Genomic DNA, 20,721 nt, shown 5'->3' on the forward strand with positions numbered 1-20,721 from the left:
GCAATTTCAGCTCTTAGCACAGTAGCGGCTACCCATCCTCCTCTCCCAGCCGTTTGGCAGCTAGCTATTTATATGTTCTTGGAGCAGCCTGCACATAGCATGTGGGAGCTTAGGTGGGCAAAAAGGACTCTGCCTTCCAAATACTGGGCACCTGCACTCTCATCACTGGTGCTGTGTCTGATCACAGAGGTGCACAAAGCGGTGGCAGCCATTGTGGCTGCACGCGTCCCTCTCCAGCTGCAGGACCCGCCCCCCCTAGGACCCGCCCCCCCAGGACCCGCCCCCGCCAGGACCCGCCCCCGCCAGGACCCGCCCCCGCTAGGACCCGCCCCCGCTAGCTGAAGCGGCTCGCGGAGGACTCAAAGAGCCATTGCCCTTCCCACCTTCATTTTTCGCTTTTTCCATTTTTAGGAGCCTGAACTGCATAGTTGGGGGAACTTCGGAAGTGACAGCACATACCCAGGAAAGACTCACAAAGATATTATATTCACACCTCAGGCTAATCCTCTGCACAGAGACAGCCTGCAACAATAAAAGTAAAAACAATAACAAAACCCAGAAAACCCTGGGGAAGGAGGAAAATCTGATTTCCAGAGTAACTACATTATGATTGGAAATGCCCACTGTACAACCAAAAAATCGCAAGACATAGAAAGAAACAGGAACATACGGCCCATTCACAGGAGAAAAGTAACCAACAGAAACTATTTCTGTAAAAGACCTGATGGCAGATAAACTCGACCAAGACTTTAAAACAATTATCTTAAAGAAGCTCAAAGACAGGAAGATGCGAAGAAAGTCAAGGAAACAATGCGGGAACAAAATGAAAATATCAGTAAAGAGAAAACCTAAAAAGAACTCCCTCCTCCCCAAAATTCTGGAGCTGAAAAGTACAATTTGTTGTTGTTCAGCTGCTAAGTCAGGTCCAGCTCTTTGCAACCCCATGGACTACAGCAGGCCAGGCTTCCCTGTCCTTCACTATCTCCCAGAGTTTGCTCAGATTCATGTCCAATGAGTCAGTGATGCCATCCAACCATCTCATCCTGTCATTCCTTGCTCTTCCTGCCTTCAATCTTTCCCAGCAGCAGGGTCTTTGCCAGTGAGTTGGCTCTTCACATTGAGTGGTTGAAGTATGGGAGCTTCAGCCTCAGCATCAGTCCTTCCAATGAATATTCAGGGTTGATTTCCTTAGGAGTGACTGGTTTGACCTTGCTGTCCAAGGCACTCTCAAGAGTCTTCTCTAGCATCACAATGTAAAAACATCAATTCTTTGGCACCCAGCCTTCTTTATGGTCCACTTCTCACATCTGTACATGACTATTGAAAAAACCATAACTTAACTATACGGACCTTTGTCTGCACAGTGATGTCTCTGGTTTTTAATACACTGTCTAGGTTTGCATAGCTTTCCTTCCAAGGAGCAAGTGTCTTTTCATTTCATGGCTGCAGTCACTCTCTGCAGGGATTTTGGAGCCCAAGAAAAGAAAATCTGTTACTGCTTCCACTGTTTCCCCTTCTATTAGCCATGAAGTGATGGGACCAGATGCCATGATCTTTTTTTTTCTTTAATGTTGAGTTTCAAGCCAGCTTTTTCACTCTCCTGAAAACAGCAAGAGAGAAGTCAATCATCACATCATCACATACAAGGGATTTTCAATAAGACCATCACCAGATTTCTCACCAGAAGATCTGGAGGCCATGGGACTTCCCTGGTGGCCATGTGACTAAGGCTGCGTTCCCAATGCAGGGGGCTCGGGTTCCATCTGTAGTCAGGGAACTAGGTCCCACATGCCACCACTAAAGACCCTACATGCTGCAGCTAAGGCCTGGCACAGCCAGATATATATATAAAATTTTGTAAGCCAGAAGACAGTGGGCCGATATATGCAAATGCTAAAATGTAAAAACCTGTCAACCAAGAGTCGTATATCCAGCAAAACTGTCCTTCAAAAGTGAGAGAGAAATGAACATGTGGGTGTGTGCTAAGTGGCTTTAGCTGTGTCTGACTCTTTGTGACTTCATGCACTGTAGCTCAGCAGACTCCCCTGTCCACGGGATTTTTCAGGCAAGAATGCTGGAGTGGGTTGTCATGGCCTCCTCCAAGAGCTCTTCCTGACCCAGCGATCAAAGCTGCTTCTTTTATGTCTCCTGCATTGGCAGGCAGATTCTTACCACTAGCACCACCTGGGAAGACCAGGAATGATCATACTCCCTAATAAACAAAATTGAGAGACTCCATGACCACTAGACCTGACCTGCACAAGATGCTCAAAGGAGTCATCCAAGGTGAAGTGAAAGGGCATTAGACGGTAACCTGAAGCCACATGGAGAAGTTTAGATCCCAGTAAAGGTAAATACATGAGCAATTATAAAAGCTAGCGTTATTGTAAGAGTGGTTGGTACCTGTACCTTTGCTTGTTTCCTACCGAATTAAGTGATGGATACACTAAAAAACAAAAACAATAACAAAAACAAACAGTTTCTAGTGCAAAGCTAGTATTACTATAACTTTGGTTTGGAACTCCAAATCTTGTTTTCCATGAAATTTAGGAGAATAATGCACTTAAAAGAATTAATGGCTTATATTTTTGGGAAGACATGTGTAATATAAGTACATAACATTAAGCTTTTGATTGCAATGTAAGTGCTGAGGCATCTGTTTCAGAAGACATCCATTTTAAATAAACATATTACCAGCTGTATGAAACAGCTACTATCAAAACAGCAAGTTAAGGAACTAGGCCTCCCACACTCAAGAAGTTCCCCTTTCGGAACACTGTGGGAAACCTAGAAAACTGACAACGTGGAGGAAAATGAAACCCTAACTCCTGCTCCTGTGCTTCAGTGACGAGTGACCCATGCAGCCCCAGACTCCATCCTTGGACCACGACAAGGGCAAGCCCCCACGTTCTCTGTCTCTCTCTTTCTCTCCCACAACCTGTGTGGTCCTCGGTGTGCTGTGCACCCTCCAGGACCTGTGAGTAATAAAGCTCGTTCCTCAAAGTTCCCTGAGGGGTTTTTGCTGACGTGTGTCCTGCAATCATAACAAGAAACACAAGGCCAGCCCAGTCAGAGCACTGGTCCTGGTGGCAGAAGGCCTGTGGTGTTCACTGTAACAGCGCGCAGCCAGTGCCTCATACTCCTAGCCAAGAGCACCCCTGTTAACAGCCTGGGACAGACACAACAACGTTTAATGATGTAGTTTTGTGACACCACTATCTGTAGCCTCCAATATACCAAGAGCCCCTGACCCAGCTGCACCTCTTCTGCGGTGGTGGAGACACAAGAGGCAGCACTCTTTCCACCCCTTCTCTCCCCTTAGAGGGCGTTTTGGCATGCTCAGACCCCTGGACCTGACCAGCTTGGCTCGTGTGCCAGTCCACGGAGTAATCTTTACTTTCCCTTATCTGGCACATAGGAGACCCACTAGAATATCCAAAGTAGCTGCGTCTTCCTGTTTAACAGATCCCATTAGCACGGTGTCATCAACGTACTAGTGAATTAGCATATGCGTGCACGCTCAGTTGCTGAGTTGTGTCTGACTCTTTGTGACCCCATGGACTGTAGCCTGCCAGGCTCCTCTGTCCATGGGATTTTCCAGGCAAGAATACTGGAATGGGTGGCCATTTCCTCCTCCAGAAACTAGCATGCCATCATGCACAATATCAAGAGGATTAGAGCTCTCCTGACCACGGACAGAGGGCAGCAGAGTTATTAATAACTCGGAGCTGAGGCGAGATGAGGAGGGGTATTGATCTCCTTGGTGCATAGAGTTGAGTTGCTTTTGCTTCTCTGTCTTCATAAGTATTGAGACTGAACCACTCACTGAATCAACAGCTGTATATATATCACATTCCAGAGGGTTGGTCAGTCTGCTTCAGCTAAAAACTAACCATGCCCAGCACATCAGCTACAATTGGAACTACACCTAAGTTCACATTAGCCCATCAGCATCGGCCGTGATTCATCTAGGCTACGCGTCCTGTACATGCCAGACAGGTGAATCAAATGAATGTTTTGGAGAGACCACCATCCACGCATCTTTTACGTGTTTGGTGGTGGTGCTTTTACTTGACTCTTCCGACCATATTGGCCTATAAACCGTCAGTTCAGTCGCTCAGTCGTGTCCAACTCTTTGTGACCCCATGGACAGCAGCACGCCAGGCTTCCCTGTTCATCACCAACTCCCGGAGGTTACTCAAACTCACGTCCATCAAGCCAGTGATGCCATCCAACCATCTCATCCTCTCGTCCCCTTCTCCTCCTGCCTTCAGTCTTTCCCAGCATCAGGGTCTTTCCCCTTGAGTTCGTTCTTCACATCAGGGGCCAAAGTATTGGAGTTTCAGCTTCAGCAACCTATACACCATAGGTTACAAAATTATTGAAAAGATAAATCACAACAAACAAGGAGTTTTCAAGCCTTTATTGGTGATATGTTGGCTAACATTACCTTGGCCAAAGCAAGTCACATGTCCAAACCTGAAAACAAGGAACAGAGAGATGCCACTTTTTGAAAAGAGGAGCATGAAAGACTTTGAGGTCATTAAAATAAAAAAAGAAAGAAAAAAACTCAATAGCACCTCCTACAGGACTTCCTGGTGCCCCAGGTGGTTGGGACTCTGCACTTCCAGTGCAGGGGGCACAGGTTTGATCCCTGGTTGGGGAACTAAGACCACACATGCCGCAGGGCATGGCCAAAAATAAAATAAAGTACTTTTAAAAAAGACTTCCCCTCTAGCTCAGTAGTAAAGAATCCGCCTGCAAGGCAGGAGCCACAGGAGACACGGGTTCTATCCCTGGGTCGGGAAGATGCCCTGGAGAAGGGCATGGCAACCCACTCCGTAGTCTTACCTGGAGAATCCCATGGACAAAGGAGCCTGGAGGGCTACAGTCCGGGGGGCTGCAGAGAGTCGGATACGGCTGAGGCAACTTAGCACTCCCAGCATTGGTTTAAGAAGTGGATAAGCTGCATGGTGCCCACTTGACTTGGGATGCTATCAACCCGAGGTTGCATGGAACTGCCTGTTACACTTCCAGCTGAAGACAGAGGGGGAGGGGGCTGATGGTGTGGGACACAGGGCATCCGAGGTGTCAGCTACGTACGGTCCACCTCTTGCACCACTCAGACCCTCTCACGGCACATTTGAAGTCCGATTTTCCAGTTTCTTTCAATCTCCAGAAGGGCCTAACTGCACAAAAATCAGGGGTGAGGCCGAGTCACTGGAGCAACTGGACTAGAGATGCAGCTGAGAGTCGTCTTCCTCCTCCTCCTCTCGCGGGATTTTCCTCTCCCTCAACGTTCATTTCTATTGGCTCAGGTCGCTCGCTTGGTAGGGTGACCAGGACTGTCAGACTTGAGGAGTCGGCGTCGCCTTTCTCTTGTCAAAAGGTGGTTGCTACAGTCAGCCATTCTCCATTTTCCCTTAGGATATAAGCACCCAGAGACGCCGCAGAGAAAGCCCTGGGTTCAGACATGCTCCTCTCTGTCGTCACTGAACAGCAGCACCGTCACGTCTCAGGACAACCAGGGCCAACTACCCCCACCAGGAAAGTAACTCCTTTCTTTGCTGGTCCATCAGAGTACAGAGCTCAGCGTGACCAGATGGGGTTCACAGGTTTAAGGTCAGAGGAACACTGTTCCTGGGGCAAGACTTCATCCCCTGGATAACAATGTAGTGGGACCTAAACGTCCGGGGACCAGAAGAAAAAGTGCCCCCCTTGGTTTCCGGGAGTGATGAGAGCGGCTGTTCCTGCCTCCCCACAGTGCCTCTAGCTACTTGGATGTAGTATATATGGGCCATCGGTTCAGGGCGTACCCCGCACGCTGGGGGACAGAGCCTCAGCCCCGCAGGGTGACGTCCCCAGCCCGCGTCTTAGCTGAAGGGAATCCGATCTCTCTGCCCGGCTGCTTCAGCGACATGATCTGCGTCAGAACAGAGGAGCCTGCAGTCACAGCCCGCTGTCACAGCTCTTCTGGCTCAGAGGTGATGCTACGAAAGACCAACCAGACATCAGGTAACCTGGCAGAGCAACTGTGGGCACAGAGAAAGTCTATATCCAGAGTAGGCATTGCCCTGTTGAGGAAGCATTTCTCCGTCTCCTGCTTCAAAGAGGTCTCATGTAATCAACTGGGCAAGAGAGTGGCTTGTCTTCTGTAGGGATGGTGTCACACTGAGGGCCAACAGCTTTTATGATGACAGGGCGGCCTTTGGAGGGGTCATCAGTGAGCTGAGTCTCAGGGAGAGGAAGCCCCCACCCAGCCTCCAGCCTGGCCCCCATTGTCCCTGGTCATGGCCCCCTGTGTAAACCCTGGTGTGGCTGAGGAAGCAGGCCCTTGTCGTCTACTGGACAAGCCACCTTGTCTACCACGTGATCAAGTACTTCCTTAAAAGAGGGGAGGGGTCTTGGGTGGGCTCGGGTGGCACAAAGATCTACCTGCTTTGCGCCCAGCCCCCTCACACTCATATGCCTCTTCCCCAGACCTCCTCATCACTAGTCTTCCAGTCTCGCCCCTTTCTTATCCCAGACCAACAGCCAGCCATTCACCACTGCCCAGGAATCAGCATATCCTTACCGCAGACCTCTCCCTCACCCCTCCAGCCCTGCTGGGAGAACTTCACCTCACCACTGACCATCCCCTGGGGACAGTCCTGAGTACAATGGTCTACCAAAGATGTGAAGAACGGTAAAACCAGTAGGTGAAATTGTGGGGGAACAGAGTCTTGGCCAATGTGACGTTTGCGGGCCCCACTGGTGGTGCCTCATCCCTGCACAGGTGGCTCCCTGGTCCCCGGGAGCCGAGCCTGGATGGCCGCCCACCCCCTGCCCTGGCACCCGGTGGCCGAGATAACCTGAGCGTCTTCCTCAACGTGACTAAGCTTCAGACATTTCAAGGGGGCAGAGAAAGGGTGTACAATGACAAGACTTCTAGAGCAAATACTCTAAGGAAAAGGAGGTCACAGGCCGCTCCCTGTCGTGCCTCGTTACCTCCAAGCGGATCAACTGGACAAACCTAGTGTACACATGCACGCACGCGTAGACGTGTTCCACTCTGTGTGACCCCATGGGCTGTAGCCAGGCTCGTCTGCCCACTGAATCCTCCAAGCAAGAACACTGGAGCAGGTCACCATGCCCTTCTCCAGGGGATCTTCCCGACCCAGGGATCGAACCTGCGTCTCCTGCACGGGAGGCAGGTTCTTTACAGTCTGAGCCACCAGGGAAACCCAGATAAACAGGGTCAGCTCTGAAAGCAGCCCAGCAGGGAAACGTCGTCTCTGGGAGCAAATTGCTTCCTGACCAAAAGGGCCGAGGCACCCGAACTGCAGGAAGAGGACTCTGGGAACAGAGCTTGAGGGTAATGAGACTGTCAGGGGTGGGGCAGGGGACATTTACAGATGGACAGAAATGAATGACTCACACGGAGTCACTGAACCGGGACTCCAGTTCAGTGCCTGGCAAGGACACAGTCAACATTCACTGCTGGGACGGCGGCATGAAGCCTGTGACAGCGGCCTTCAGTAAGGAGGTGGAGACGCCGGGGCCTCCTTGGCAGAGGACTGAGGGAGGGGAGCTGAAGGCCCTGCGGGATGGGCTGCAAGGTGAGGCTGGAGAGCTTCCACCAGACCCGGTGTCCTGGAGAAGGCTGTGTGTCAGGCAGTGAACTGGACGGGCTTCGGCACCTGTTAGAGCCTGGGGACGGCTGTCGTCTGCAGACCGCGCCGGGCAGGAGAGGCTGCCCCGGGTTCACCGTCGGAGCCAGGATGGACACGATTGCTGAGATGAAGAGCCGGCCACGGCGGCAGTCAGGGTGCGGTGGGGCCCGTAGTGATGGCCAGGAGAGGGTCGTGTGCGCGATGAGGTGGCATTTTAGACAGTAACAGCTTCCGGAGCCGGCAAGCAGAAGACTGATGCTAACTGGCTCGTCCGTGGAAAAATCACGGTCCCTCGCAAGCTCTGGATGTAGGACAGTTCTCAGGTCCAAAGGCGCAGGTAGACGTGTATCTGAAGCCCTGGGGCTCTCTGCCCAGCGTATACGGTGAGCAGTCCTCCTAAGGGCTGGGGGAGGGGGCAGGTCCTGACTTTGAGGACGGGGCGACCAGAGTTTGTCCTGCTGCTCAGTTCTGGAGGAAATGCCACCACAATGCCAGCTCCAGGGGGCTCTGCAGCACGGGCCTGCACCCGCTGCTGAGAGGCTGACGGGCCATTTCCCCCGTGCAGGACATTCACTTGCCCTGGGCCCATCGTGACCAGAGCAGTAGCAGCCCTTAGGGCTTGTCACTAAGAAACACACAGCTTGAAAGTTGCAAGTGAAGTTTTATCTGGGGCAAAATGAGGGCTGCAGCCTGGGAGCCAGCACCTCAGAGAGCTCCAAGGGACTGCTCCAAAGAGAAAGGGGGACGGTCAGGATCCATGTGATTCTGGTGAAGGGGATACACGCCAGGGCGCACGTATTTTCCCGGAAAGTCTCCACTGGTCTCGTGAAGCCTTGCGCGTCACGCGGAACAGGGCTCACCATGGGGGACTTTAGTGCTTTTCCAGATAGGGGGAGATACAAGAACTGGGCTCGTAAAATCGGCTCCGGAAAATACCTATGTGAAGCCCTGTCCTGGCAGTTCCCCCCACCCCAGCAGAGGGCGCACATTTCCACTCTGCACCCTGAACTCCTTCAGGGGGTGTTGAAGGTCAGCAGGTTCAGCAGGGCATGACTTAATCCTTGGAGAGGCCGACGGTGGCAGTTTAGTTGCCAAGTTGCATCCAACTCTTTGTGACCCCACAGACTTTAGCCTGCCAGGATCCTCTGTCCATGGGATTCTCCAGGCAAGAATACTGGAGTCGGTTTTTTACTTCCCGGGGGCATATTTCTGACCAGGGATCGAACCCAGCTCTGATGCATTGCAGGTGGATTCTCTGCCAACTGACCCACCTTGGCAAATGCCACTTTGTAGTTGACAGGCTGGAGCCGTCGAGGGAGGTTTGAACGTGCCCCTTTCCCTGCTCAAGGCACACCTTCCCAGGACACCTTCCCAGATATCAAAGGGAATAGGTGTCATTTTAAAAGCTTCGTTTGAGGTGCCAGCAGCACCCAGTGCTGGAGGTGTGTGTGTCCTTCACCCAGGCTGCCCATTGCCTCAAGATGGGTCAGTCCTTATGCCTTCTTTATGCTGGGAACACTGTATCCTGTTTACAAGCAGAATTCTGATCACCGTGGCACCTAGGGTAACATCATAGCGTATGTTTACTAGTTACTCAGAATTCCCTGGACCTCCAGGAAAGTCCCAGAAGCATGACTTTCATTACCAAATATTTGAGGATTGTTGTTTCTAGAAATCTTCCTGTTATTGCTTATTAATTTAATTCCACTCAGGTTAGAAAACATACTTTGTATGACTTAAATATTTGTATGACTTTAAAATTTTTTGACACTTGTTTTATGGCCCAGAATATGATCTCTCCTGGCAAATGTTCTGTGTGCCTTTGCCAATCAGGTGTATTCTGCTGTTGTTGGTAGGAATGTTCTATGAATGTCAAACTTGTTGATAGTGTTAGTCGTGTCTTCTATTTCCTTCCCGATTTCTGTGTCCCTGCATTGAAAGAGGGGTGCTGGGACGTCCTGCTGTAAGTGTGAATTCATCTCCCTCTCTCAGTAGCTCCATCAGTTTTGGCTTCATTATGGGATATTTTGCAGCTCACTAACAGGTGCATGTATGCCCAGAATTGTCATTCTCTAATAGACTCCTTTGTCCTCTGTCTCTGATAATATTCTTTTCTCTGAAATCTATCTTGCCCGATGTTGTAAGAGTCATACTGGTTTTCTTTTGATTTGATGTGGCGTATCTCTCTCCCTCCTCTTATTTTTAAGCTGCTGTGTCTTTACATTTAAACTGGGTTTCTTGTAGGTAGCATAGTGTTGGGTCTTGTTGTTTTAAACCAATTCCACAATTTCTACCTTTTATACAGGAGTGTAGACCATTGTTTTTTTTTTCAAAAGAGTATACAGTTGCTTGACACGGCTGTGTCAATGTCTCCTGTACAGCAAAGTGACCTCGGCCACAGATACACAGATATTCCCTGTGTTTTGGATTCCCTGCCCTTCTAGGTCACCACTGAGCACTGAATAGAGTTGCCTGTGCTTTACAGTAGGCTCTTATTGTTGTCAGCTTTCTGGGGTTTTTCAGTGTTTAAATTGTTTCATTGTTTAATTTTCTTGGTGTTCGGTCACTAAGTCGTGTTCAGTTCTTGGGACCCCGTGGACCGCAGCACGCCAGGCTTCCCTGTGCTTCAGTGCCTCCCAGAGCTTGCTCAGACTCATGTCCATGGCGTCAGTGCTGCCATCCAGCCATCTCAGCCTCTGGCGCCCCCTTCCCCTCCCGCGCCCGTGTCCTGAGTGTTGTCAATAGTGCTGCAGTGAACACTGGGGGTTGGGGGCGTATATCTTTGACAACTGAGTTTTGTGTGACAACATCCTTACCGACTAATTCTTTCAACTGTATTATTTATGGGTCCATCTTGATGGCTGCTTTTTCTCCTCCTTATGGTTCTATTTTCCTATTTCTTGCATGCCTGATACTTTCTGATGAGAAATCAGACCATGTGAAGTTTACCGTTTGGTGCTGGATATTTCTGCATCCTGCAACAATTCTTGGTATTTGTTCTGGTTGCAGCTGAGTTACTTGGAAACAGTCTGATCCTTTTGGGATTTGCATTTAAGCTCTGTTAGGTGGGGTCCAGGGCTTCCCTGGTGGCTCTGATGGTAAAGAATCCACCTGCAACGCAGGAGCCACCGATTCGATCATTGAGTCAGGAAGATCCCCTGGAGAAGGGAACGGCACCCCACTCCAGTATTCTTGCCTGGGAAATCCCATGGACAGAGGAGCCTCGCAGGCTACAGGCCAGGGGCCGCAAAGAGTCAGACCTGACTGAGTGACTAACATTTTCACTTTTCACAGGTGGGGTCCAAGAAGCATTTGGTCCGGGGTAATTTCCCTGCTCCTGAGCTGAGACATGCCTACCCTGGCTGATGGTACAAACGACTACCCCCCACCTTGTGTGAGCGCCAGCTGCTGCTGTTTCCTGTCCTCATGGTGGTTCTCTCCCAGCCTCGGGTAGATCACCGGCCCCCCACCCCATCCTGACCCGGCTCGTGCTCACTGGGGCTCAGCCGACACAGCAGGGCAGCCTCTGCAGGCCTCCAGAACTCTCTGTGTCTCTTTCCTCTTCAGCACTCCGCCCTGTGGGCTCTGGCGCGTGGTTCCTGGACTCCGCTCTGGAGACGCCGGGTCCTGGGCTTGCATCTAGTCCTGGACTCCGCTCAGGAGACACTGGGTCTTGGCCTTGCTTCTTGTCCTGGAAATACCCCTAGCTGGTGCTCGCGTGCACAGCAGAGGGCGCACCTCCCTTGTTGTCTGTTGTCTTCACGGCCTGATGCCCAGTGTCTTAAAAGGTGTCCGCTAGCTTTGCTGAGGTTTTCAGTTGATTAGGTCAGAGGATAAACCTGGTCCTTGCTCTTCCATCTTAAATAAGACCAGACGTCCTCTTGCCTGCTTTTCTCTGAAAGATTTCTTTGCTGGCTTTACTGATTTTTTCTTTGGCGGCTCTGGATCTCCGTTGCCGGCCGGGCTTTCTCGAGTTGCGGCGGCTCCTCTCCAGCTGCGGTGCTCAGGCTTCTCATCGCAGTGGTTCTCTTGTTGCAGAGCAGGGGCTCTGGGCACTCGGGCTGCAGTGGCTGTGGGATCAGTTGTGAGGCTTGTGGATTCTAGAGAGTGGGTTCTGGAGTCGTGGTGCACGGGCTTAATTGCTCCGAGGCGTGGGGGATCTTCCCAGAACAGGGATGGAACCTGTGTGGCCCACATTGGCAGGTGAATTCTTAACTACCCCATCACCAGAGAAGACAGACTGTTTTTAAATAGAGTCTGGGAGCCTATCATATTTTTTTTTAATTCAAGGTCACTTACAACGTTGTGTTAATTTCTGCTATGCAGCAAAGTGATCCAGATACACACACAAGTGCGTGTGTGTAGGAGAAGACTCTTGAGAGTCCCTTGGACAGTGAGCAGATCAACCCAGTCAATCCTAAAGGGAATCAGCCCTGAATATTCCCTGGAAGGACTGATGCTGAACCTGAAGCTCCAATACTTTGGCCACCCAGCTTCAGTCTGTCTGCCCTCTGATGCCCTCTCTCAGCGCCTACTGTCTTAAAACTGACCTTTCCCAGTCCTGTGGCCACTGCTGAGTTTTTGTACAAGGGTTCCCCTTTCTCCACCCTTTTCTCTCTACCATCTGTCATTTGTAGACTTTTTAATGGTGGCCAATTTAACTGGAGTGAGAAGCTACTTCATTGTAGTTTTGATTTGCTTTTCTCTAATAGCTAGCAATGTTGAACATCTGTATGTCTTCTGTGGGGAAATGTTTCTTTTGTTCTGCCCATTTTTCAATTGGATTCTTTGGGTTTTGTCATTGTTGAGTTGTATGAGCTGTTTCTGTATTTTGGAAATTAAGCCCTTGTTGGTTGCATCATTTTCAAATATTTTCTCCCAGTGTAGACTGTCTTTTTGTTTTGTGTATGGTTTCCTCTGCTGTGCAAAAGCTTGCAAATTTCTTAGGTTCCATTTGTTTATTTTTGCATTTCTATTGGTTTTAAGACTGACCTAAGAAAACATTTTACAATTTATGTCAGAGAAAGTTTTGCCTATGTTGTTTTCTAGGACTTTTATGGTGTTTTGCCTCATGTTTAAGTCTTTAAGCCATTTTACTTCTTGTATAGTATGAGGGAGTATTCTAACTTCATTGGTTTATATGCAACTGTCCAACTTTCCCAGAACCACCTGCTAAAGGGACAGTCTTTCTGCATTGTATATTTTTGCCTCCTTAATTGAAGATCAATTGATCAGAAGTGTCTGGATTTATTTCTGGGCCCTATATTCTCTTCCATTTATCCTTATGTCTGCTTTTGTGCCAATACCATGCCATTTTGATTACTGTAGCTTTGTACTATCCTCTGAAGTCTAGAAGAGTTATGCCTCCTACTTTGTTCTTTTTTGTCAGGATTGCTTTGGCAATTCTGGGTCTTTTATGATTCCATATAGATTCTAGGATTATTTCTTCTAGTTCTGTAAAAACTGTCATGGGTAATTTGATAAGAATCATAATAAATCTATAGATTGTTTTGGGTAGCATGGCCATTTTAACTATATGAATTCTTCCAATCCAAGAGCATGGGCTATCTTTCCATTCTTTGAATCATCTTCTGTTTCCTTTATTGATAGTTTAGAGTTCTCAGTATATAAGTCTTTCACCTCCTTGGTCAGGTTTTTCCCTAATTTTCTTTGTCTTTGGTGCAATTTTTAAAGCTATTGGGGACATGTCCTTTAAAATTTGAATTGACTCTGTTCAACTCGTAACTGGCAGAAATTACTGATAACTTCTGCTTCAAAAGGAAGATGAGACAGTGAAAAGTTTTCTTTCCAACCAGTTTCTCAAGTTTTAAGAGCTAAAAAAAACCCAACATACCAGACACTAAGAGGTGGAACTCTGCAGTTCACCACCAACTGAATTCCACCGCTTGGCAATGGCACAGGTGTGTGACCACTGCCTGGAGATTTGCAAAGGCAACTTCTGCCTAAAGTCAGGCTCTCTGCCTTCCCCCTGGGTGCCAGGAGTATGGGGGACCTGAAGAAATGACTCAGTGGTTTTGTGTTCACCCTCAGCCCCTGGAAACACCCTGGGGCTGCTCGTTGCTGTGGGGGCCCAGTGCTGGGCCGTGCTCCAGAAGCCCAGGGGCTCCTCCAGAGCCCAGAACTAGGTCCAGCCAGCCACTGAGTAGGAACAGCCTGTGGGTGAGGCTGAGGCCAGTTTGCACCCTGGCCCTGCCCTGGGGATTCTGACGACTCACGTGGCCTAGGAGGATAAGTCCCTGATGCCAGGTCACGAAACAGGCCTCCTCACAGGCTGCTCCCTTGGGCCTGCCTCCTGTGCTGCTGTGAGCTTCTCCAACTACAGCTTCATCCAAAGACCTTGTTGACTCATGAGTTCCCGAGGCCTGAAACCTGGGCTCCTGGCTTGCTGGGGAATTGTGGGGGAGGGTCTCCAGATCTCATCCAGCTGGGGCTGTGCTAGTGCAATCAGCGGACAAGGCTTTAAGTGCATTCGTGAAATTCTGCAGACTCACAAGCAGTGGAGCGTCGACTGTGGGCTGCTGGCATTTGCAGAGAGAAAGGGCAGGTTTGGGGCTGGGGGGCTTCAGTGGCCATGCACAGGCCCCCCACCCCCAGGCTCCTCTGCCAAATGGCCTTCATCCAGACACAGCATACAGGTGCCACTGCAAGACCCGTGCCACAGGCCACCCCAGAGGCCAGGGGGATGGGGTCCCTAAGAAGTCTCCTGAGGAAAACATTTAGAAATTTTGGATGAAATGTAACAAAAGTCCTTTAATCCTTAATCAGGATCCCAGTAAAGAGAAAAGTCCATTGGCCAAAAATAAAAAAGACTCTGACAACCAGCATGCTGGGTAGCACTGATGCCACAGGCCCTGGGGCTGTTCGCTCGTCCAGGGCACCAAAGGTTTTCCATCGCAGCAGCCATGAGAGATGGGAGAGCAGGCCGGGACCTGGGCGAGGTTAGCACTGAGACTCCAAGACCAGGAAGGACTGGACTCTCGGTGGGAGGGTGGGCTGAGGCGCAGAACTCCATCTAAGGGTGGCACGGAAGACATTTGTCCTGGCCCGAGCCCTGAATGCTTAGAAAGTCTCCTCTGTAACTCGCACCCAGGGCCAGCCTTCTAGTCAGCTTGCAATTCAAGTTGAAGCCACATGCCTTGTCTTAGAAGCTCAAGGTGAGGATCCAGCAGAGGTGTGAGCAGTCCTGATGTGGGCTTCTGGGGTCCTGATTACAGGAGGAGCTGACTTCATAAAACTGTTTCCAGCTGGACATTTACGATTTCGATACATCTTATATATGCATCATGCTTCCACTTACTAATAAAATCTAACCTAACATCTGTAGGGTATGGCTTTCCTTGCAAACTGTCCCGTCGTTGGATGCTGTTAAGGACTGAAGCACAGGTCGTTCAGCTGAAGACCCTGTTTCCTCTGGAATAGCCTCCAGCATGCGAGACCCCAGCAGAAGGAATTGCTAAGTGCTTGGGGATGACAACAGGGAGAAAACCGCCAGCCACCACCAACAGCTGGGGCGTCTCCTCTTTTAAAAGCTCCCATCACCCCCACCTTGCTTTGTGGGGACATCTGGTCCAGATGCTAAAAGTCAACTCAGAACTGTTATTGATCAAATCACCGGAAAACAAGCCTTCAGTCAGCCTTGGTCTACCTGGTGAGCTCTTTTATTTAATTAACGAAGCTGGTTTTCATTGAAGTATAGTTCATCTACAAAGTTGTGTTAGTTTCAGGTGTACAGCAGTGATTCACATATATAGATATTCAGATGTATAGATTTAATATATATTTAGATTCATTTCCATTACAGGTTATTGAAAAATGTTGACTATAGATCCCTGAGCTATATGGTAGGACCTTGTTGTTGATCTGTTTTATATATACAGTAGTGTGTGTCTGCTAACCCTAAGCTCCTAATTTATCCCTCCCGTGCACCTTTCCCCTTTGGTAACCATAAGTCTGTTTTCTATGTGTGTGGGTCTACTTATGTTTTGCAAATAAGTTCATTTGTATCACTTTTTTTTTAGATTCCAAAGAAGATATGATATATACATATATCACACATATCACATCTTCTTTGAAGAATTAGTCCCTGGAATGCTCATGGACTCCAGATAAAAACACAACAGTTATTTTAAACTGCTAAAGAAGGCAAAATATTGGAAACCACTTAGATGTGGAATTCATAAAATGACTAAAGAACTATTACATTCTCAAGTAGAGTGAAATAAGTTTAAAACTATGCTATAGAAAATGTTTCTCCAACTCTGGGGAGGACCAGCTAACCTAAGAGAGCAAAGCCATGGGCTATACAGCTCCATGTCACCAGCGATCCATGCAATCCCGAGGCACCGGACCTCTGAGACCACTCCCAAAGCTGGCCAGGGGGTCTGGGAGACAGCACGGAAGCTCACGTCTTTCCCCTATATCTTTGTTTTTGTTCAGTCGCTAAGCTGTGTCCAACTCTTTGTTACCCCATGGTCTGCAGCACACCAGGCTTCCCTGTCCTTCACCATCTCCCAGAGTTTGCTCAAACTCCTGTCCATTGACTCCATGATGCCATCCAACCATCTCATCCTCTGTGGTCCCCTTCTCCTCCTGCCTTCAATCTTTCCCAACATCAGGGTCTTTTCCAATGAGTCAGCTCATCACATCAGGTAGCCATAGTATTGGGCTTCAGCTTCAGCATCAGTCCTTCCAATGAACATTCAGGACTGATTTGCTTTAGGATCTCCCTGCAGTCCAACAGACCCTCAAGAGTCTTCTCCAACCCCACAGATCCAAAGCATCAATTCTTCGGTGCTCAGCCTTCTTTATGGTCCAACTCTTACACGCATACACGGCTACTGGAAAAACCATAGCTTTGACTAGACAGATCTTTGTCAGCAAAAGGTCTCTGCTTTTTAAAATGCTGTCTAGGTTTGTCATAGCTTTTCTTCTAAGGAGCAAGTGTCTTTAATTTCCTGACTCCGTCACCATCTACAATGATTCAGCCCTTGTAGAGCCTTGCATTTTCCTGTTCCACTTGAGGCTGTGTCTTCTCTAGGCCTGCTGCTTCACTGCCATTCTGGGGTTTCTCTTCATTCCTTATGGGACTTTTTTCTGTGCCTCTTCTCTGTTGAATGGGAATTCTGGGACCCCATGTCTTAGGAGGAAAAGAGGACGACAGAGGATGGACGTGGGTTTGTGTGAACTCCGGGAGTTGGTGATGGACAGGGAAGCCTGGCGTGCTGCAATTCATGGGGTCGCAAAGAGTCGGACAAGACTGAGCAACTGAACTGAACTGAACTGAACTGAATGTCTTATGCTCTGGTGGCTTCCCTGGAAACAGTCCACCAGAGAGAAATATTTTTGAGAACTAAACTGTCTGAAGATGCCTTTTCTTCCTTTGTGTTTGAATGGCAGTTTACCTGGGTATTGAATTCTAGGTTAAAAGTCATTTTCCCGCAGAACTTTGAAGGCTAGACTCAGATGTCTGCTGGCTCTTGTTACAAGGGGGAGCCTGAGACCCATGTGATCCCCACGCCTTGGTGAGATTTGTTCATCCTTAGTGTTCCTTGGGGGTCTTTCTGGGGGGGTGCACTTGGGTCCTTCAGCTCTCCAAAGCTTTCCTGTATTATTTCTTTATGAGCTCTGATTTCTTTATTCTAGCCTTTTTGGTCACCTGTTATTCACATGTTGGATCTTCTGGAGTTTTCTGTTAATTTCCTTTCTCCTACTTTTTTCTAGTTATTGACCTTTTATCCTTATTTTCCTGGGAGAGATCTTCGACTTTATCTTCTAGGCCTTACATTGCAGTTTTATTTCTGCCATCATCATATCTTTCATTTCTAAGTGTTTTTGTCCCTAGTATTCCTTTTTTATAACATCTTGTTTTTGTTTCATGAAGGCAATCATTTTAAAATCCATTTCTCTTTGTTGTTGTTCAGTCACTAAGTCGTGTCCAGCTCTCTGCCACCCCATGGACTACAACATGCCAGCTTCCCTGTCCTTCATTGTCTCCCAGAGTTTGCTCAGACTCATGTCCACTGAGTCATTGATGCCATCCAACCTTCTCATCTTCTGTTGCCCCCTTATCCTCTTCTCAATGTTTCCTAGCATCAGGGTCTTTTCCAAAGAGTCAGCTGGAAAAGGTGGCCAAAGTATTGGAGCCTGCATCAGGTGGCCAAAGTATTTGGAGCTTCAGCTTCAGCATCAGTCCTTCCAAAGAACATTCAGGGTTGATTGCCCTTAGGATTGACTGACTGGTTTGATCTCCTTGCTCTCACAGGGACTCTCAAGAGTCTTTCCCAGCACCACAGTTCAGAAGCAGCGATTCTTGGGCACTCACCTTTCTTTATGGTCCAACTCTCACATCCATACATGACTACTGGAAAAACCATAGCTTTTACTAGACGAAACTTTGTCAGCAAAGTGATGTCTCAGCTTTTTAATGTGCTGTCTAGGTTTGTCATAGCTTTCCTTACAAGGAGCAAGCGTCTTCATTTCATGGCTGTAGCTACAGTCTGCAGTGATTTTGGAGCCCAAGAAAACAAAGTCTGCCACTGTTTCCATTATCTATTTGCTATGAGGTGATGGGACTGGATGCCGCGATCTTAGGTTTTTGAATGTTGAGTTTTAAGCCAGCTTTTTCACTCTCCTCTTTCACCCTCATCAAGAGGTTCTTTAGTTCCTTTTCACTTTCTGCAATTGGGGTGGTGTCATCTGCATATGCTGTTGTCTATTAGGCTGAAATAATGAGTCATCCAGACTCACTGCTTCACTGACTTCTCTGAGTCTTGCCTCATCTGTTTTGGTCATCATTCTCCTTAAATCTTCATTCTGGGTCCAGTTTCTTTTTCCTGAAGTGCATGCTTCAGTCACAGTCTGTTACTGACACTTTCCATTTTTGTTTCTCTGAAAATATTTTCATTTTATTCTCATTTTTGAATGGTAGTTTAACAGAGTATAGAATTCCATGAGCCCTTCATGCCTTGGAGGGCCAGTGGAGCTTGGCAAGCACAGTGGGCGATAGTGGAGGCCTCAGCAGGGGAGTTGAGGGGCTGACTGCAGGGCACTCGCTGGCCTGCTAGGGCCACTGCTGAGGCCTGGAGGTCACAGCAGAGAGCGAGGCCCAGGTGGACCAGGTGTGCACTCAGATCCAGTGGAGACTAGCCTGCACTGGAAGCTACAGTGAGGTCCTGTGCCACCTCGAATGTCCCCAGATGGGGGCCTTGGTACTGGCTGGGTAGAGGGCTGGCCTGTGCCAATGCCTTGGCCTCCAAGATCATGGGCAGAGAACAGGGGTGCTCATTTGTTCCCACCAGTGTGAAATCTGGTTCCTATCAATCAGCCTGTTAGCTTTCTAAGATTTTCATAATGGCCCAAACGCAAGGGATAGTGTTTAAAAATATAAATGATTTTCTTAATCACATTCTGTATTTGTAATGAGTAAATTTTTGAGCTCAGAATTACCAGATTAATGCCTTTAACCTAGTGGCTCAGTTGGTAAATAATCTACCTGCAATACTGGAGACCCGGGTTCGATCCCTGGGTTGGGAATATCCCCTGGAGAAGAGAATGACAACCTACTCCAGTATTCTTGCCTGGAGAATCCCATGGACAGAGAAGCCTCGCGGGCTACTGTCCATGGTGTTGCAGAGAGTTGGACAACACTGAGCGACTAACACACTAAGAAAGTAAACACAGAGATTAATTGAGCCTCACACTTGTGGTTGCTGCTGCTGCTGCTGCCAAGTTGCTTCAGTCGTGCCTGACTCTACTTCTCTGCAAATTTCCTCCCTGTCTGGCATACTCATGCTTTGACACTTTGCTTCCTGGTGGAGGAGGCACCGTAGGACACGGCTGCATAGATGAGATAATATGCAGAACATGCTCTGAGAGTTCTAGTTCATGTTTTCACTGAAGTTCCACATATTTGAAAGCTTGTTTGCAGCCCTGAACTGCAGCTGTGGCCCTTTCTGTATCGCTCCAAATATAGTGATGATCTCTGTAGGAATGCCTGGAGAAGGCTCCTGCATTGCTTGGGTATTAATTGTGTACCCAGACCCAAGAACTAAGCTCTGTCTGCCAGTTTTGTAATTTTTAGTCTCAGGAGACACCTGCATCAGTAAACTGAGCACAAATAAAGTATTTTACATTTGTCTGAATGAATTTTATTTTAAGGCTGTGTTAGCAAATTGTTAGCACGTTTGCTTTTTAACTTCTCTCCCAAGAACTCTGTGCAGAGGAAGGGCAAAATCTATGTAATGACAAACTGTTAGGGAAATTAAAATGGAGGTAAGTCTTGTTTAGGCTTCAGAAGAGGGAGGATGCCGGGAGCCAGCACAGGACATCCCACCCATGACAAGGTCACGCGGAGGAGACCTGATAGGCAAGGTAGATCAGGACCCGAGGGCCCCCCTGGATCTGCTCAAGCATCTACCCCCAAACCAGAATCTGTCTATTGTGTGCCTTTCATCAACTCTTCTGACATTAACAGGGGGCTATCCCCGACCACCTTTATTCTGGAGAAAATCAACTTAGGGCTCTAGCTAACAAGTCTCCTAGACATGAAAGGAGTGTTTCAAATCAAACCCCGCTGATGGCTTTATAGCTTGCCTGACAGGTTTATCCAGACTCTTGCAGCTACGCATGTGATTGTTCACAGCCTCCCAACCATGAGAGGCATGGGAAGCCTAAACATTCTAAAAATATAGAGACTTTCAAAGAGTTAAAAGCTTTTAGAATAGTGCTGGTGTAGGATTTCAGTGTTGAGCCAATTGCTGCTAAGATCCCATATCTCTTATCCACTGTGCACTTGGGAGTGCAACAGTTAATGTAGTTGGAATTTAAGAAAAACAAGCAGTAACCTTGGAATTAACCACATCAGACCTTTGAGCTAATTGGTTCTTTCTTTGTTGTAACTCACTGCACCTTTACTCCGTGAGAATGTAACTCTGTTAAATACTTTCTGAGGCTGACATAGATTAGAAATATAAAGAAAAAACACTTCAAGGAAAAATAAGTTTTCTGGTTGGGCAGCCTTTATCAAAAGAGGGCCATAAAATGTTCACAG

The 20,721-nt window shown here is 48.3% G+C and overlaps 1 protein-coding gene across 1 annotated transcript in view; it reads left to right on the top strand.

Moving 5' to 3' along the window:
* The window catches only part of LOC108638483 (exocyst complex component 3-like protein 4), a 30,661-nt gene continuing 17,432 nt past the window's right edge, over positions 7,493 to 20,721 (top strand). Inside the window, 1 exon segment of the mRNA XM_018065935.1 lies at positions 7,493 to 7,598. Within this exon segment, the coding sequence (XP_017921424.1) occupies positions 7,493 to 7,598 (106 nt within the window).

The sequence above is a fragment of the Capra hircus genome, chromosome 21 (assembly GCF_001704415.2).
Source record: "Capra hircus breed San Clemente chromosome 21, ASM170441v1, whole genome shotgun sequence".
Classification (NCBI taxonomy): Eukaryota; Metazoa; Chordata; class Mammalia; order Artiodactyla; family Bovidae; genus Capra; species Capra hircus.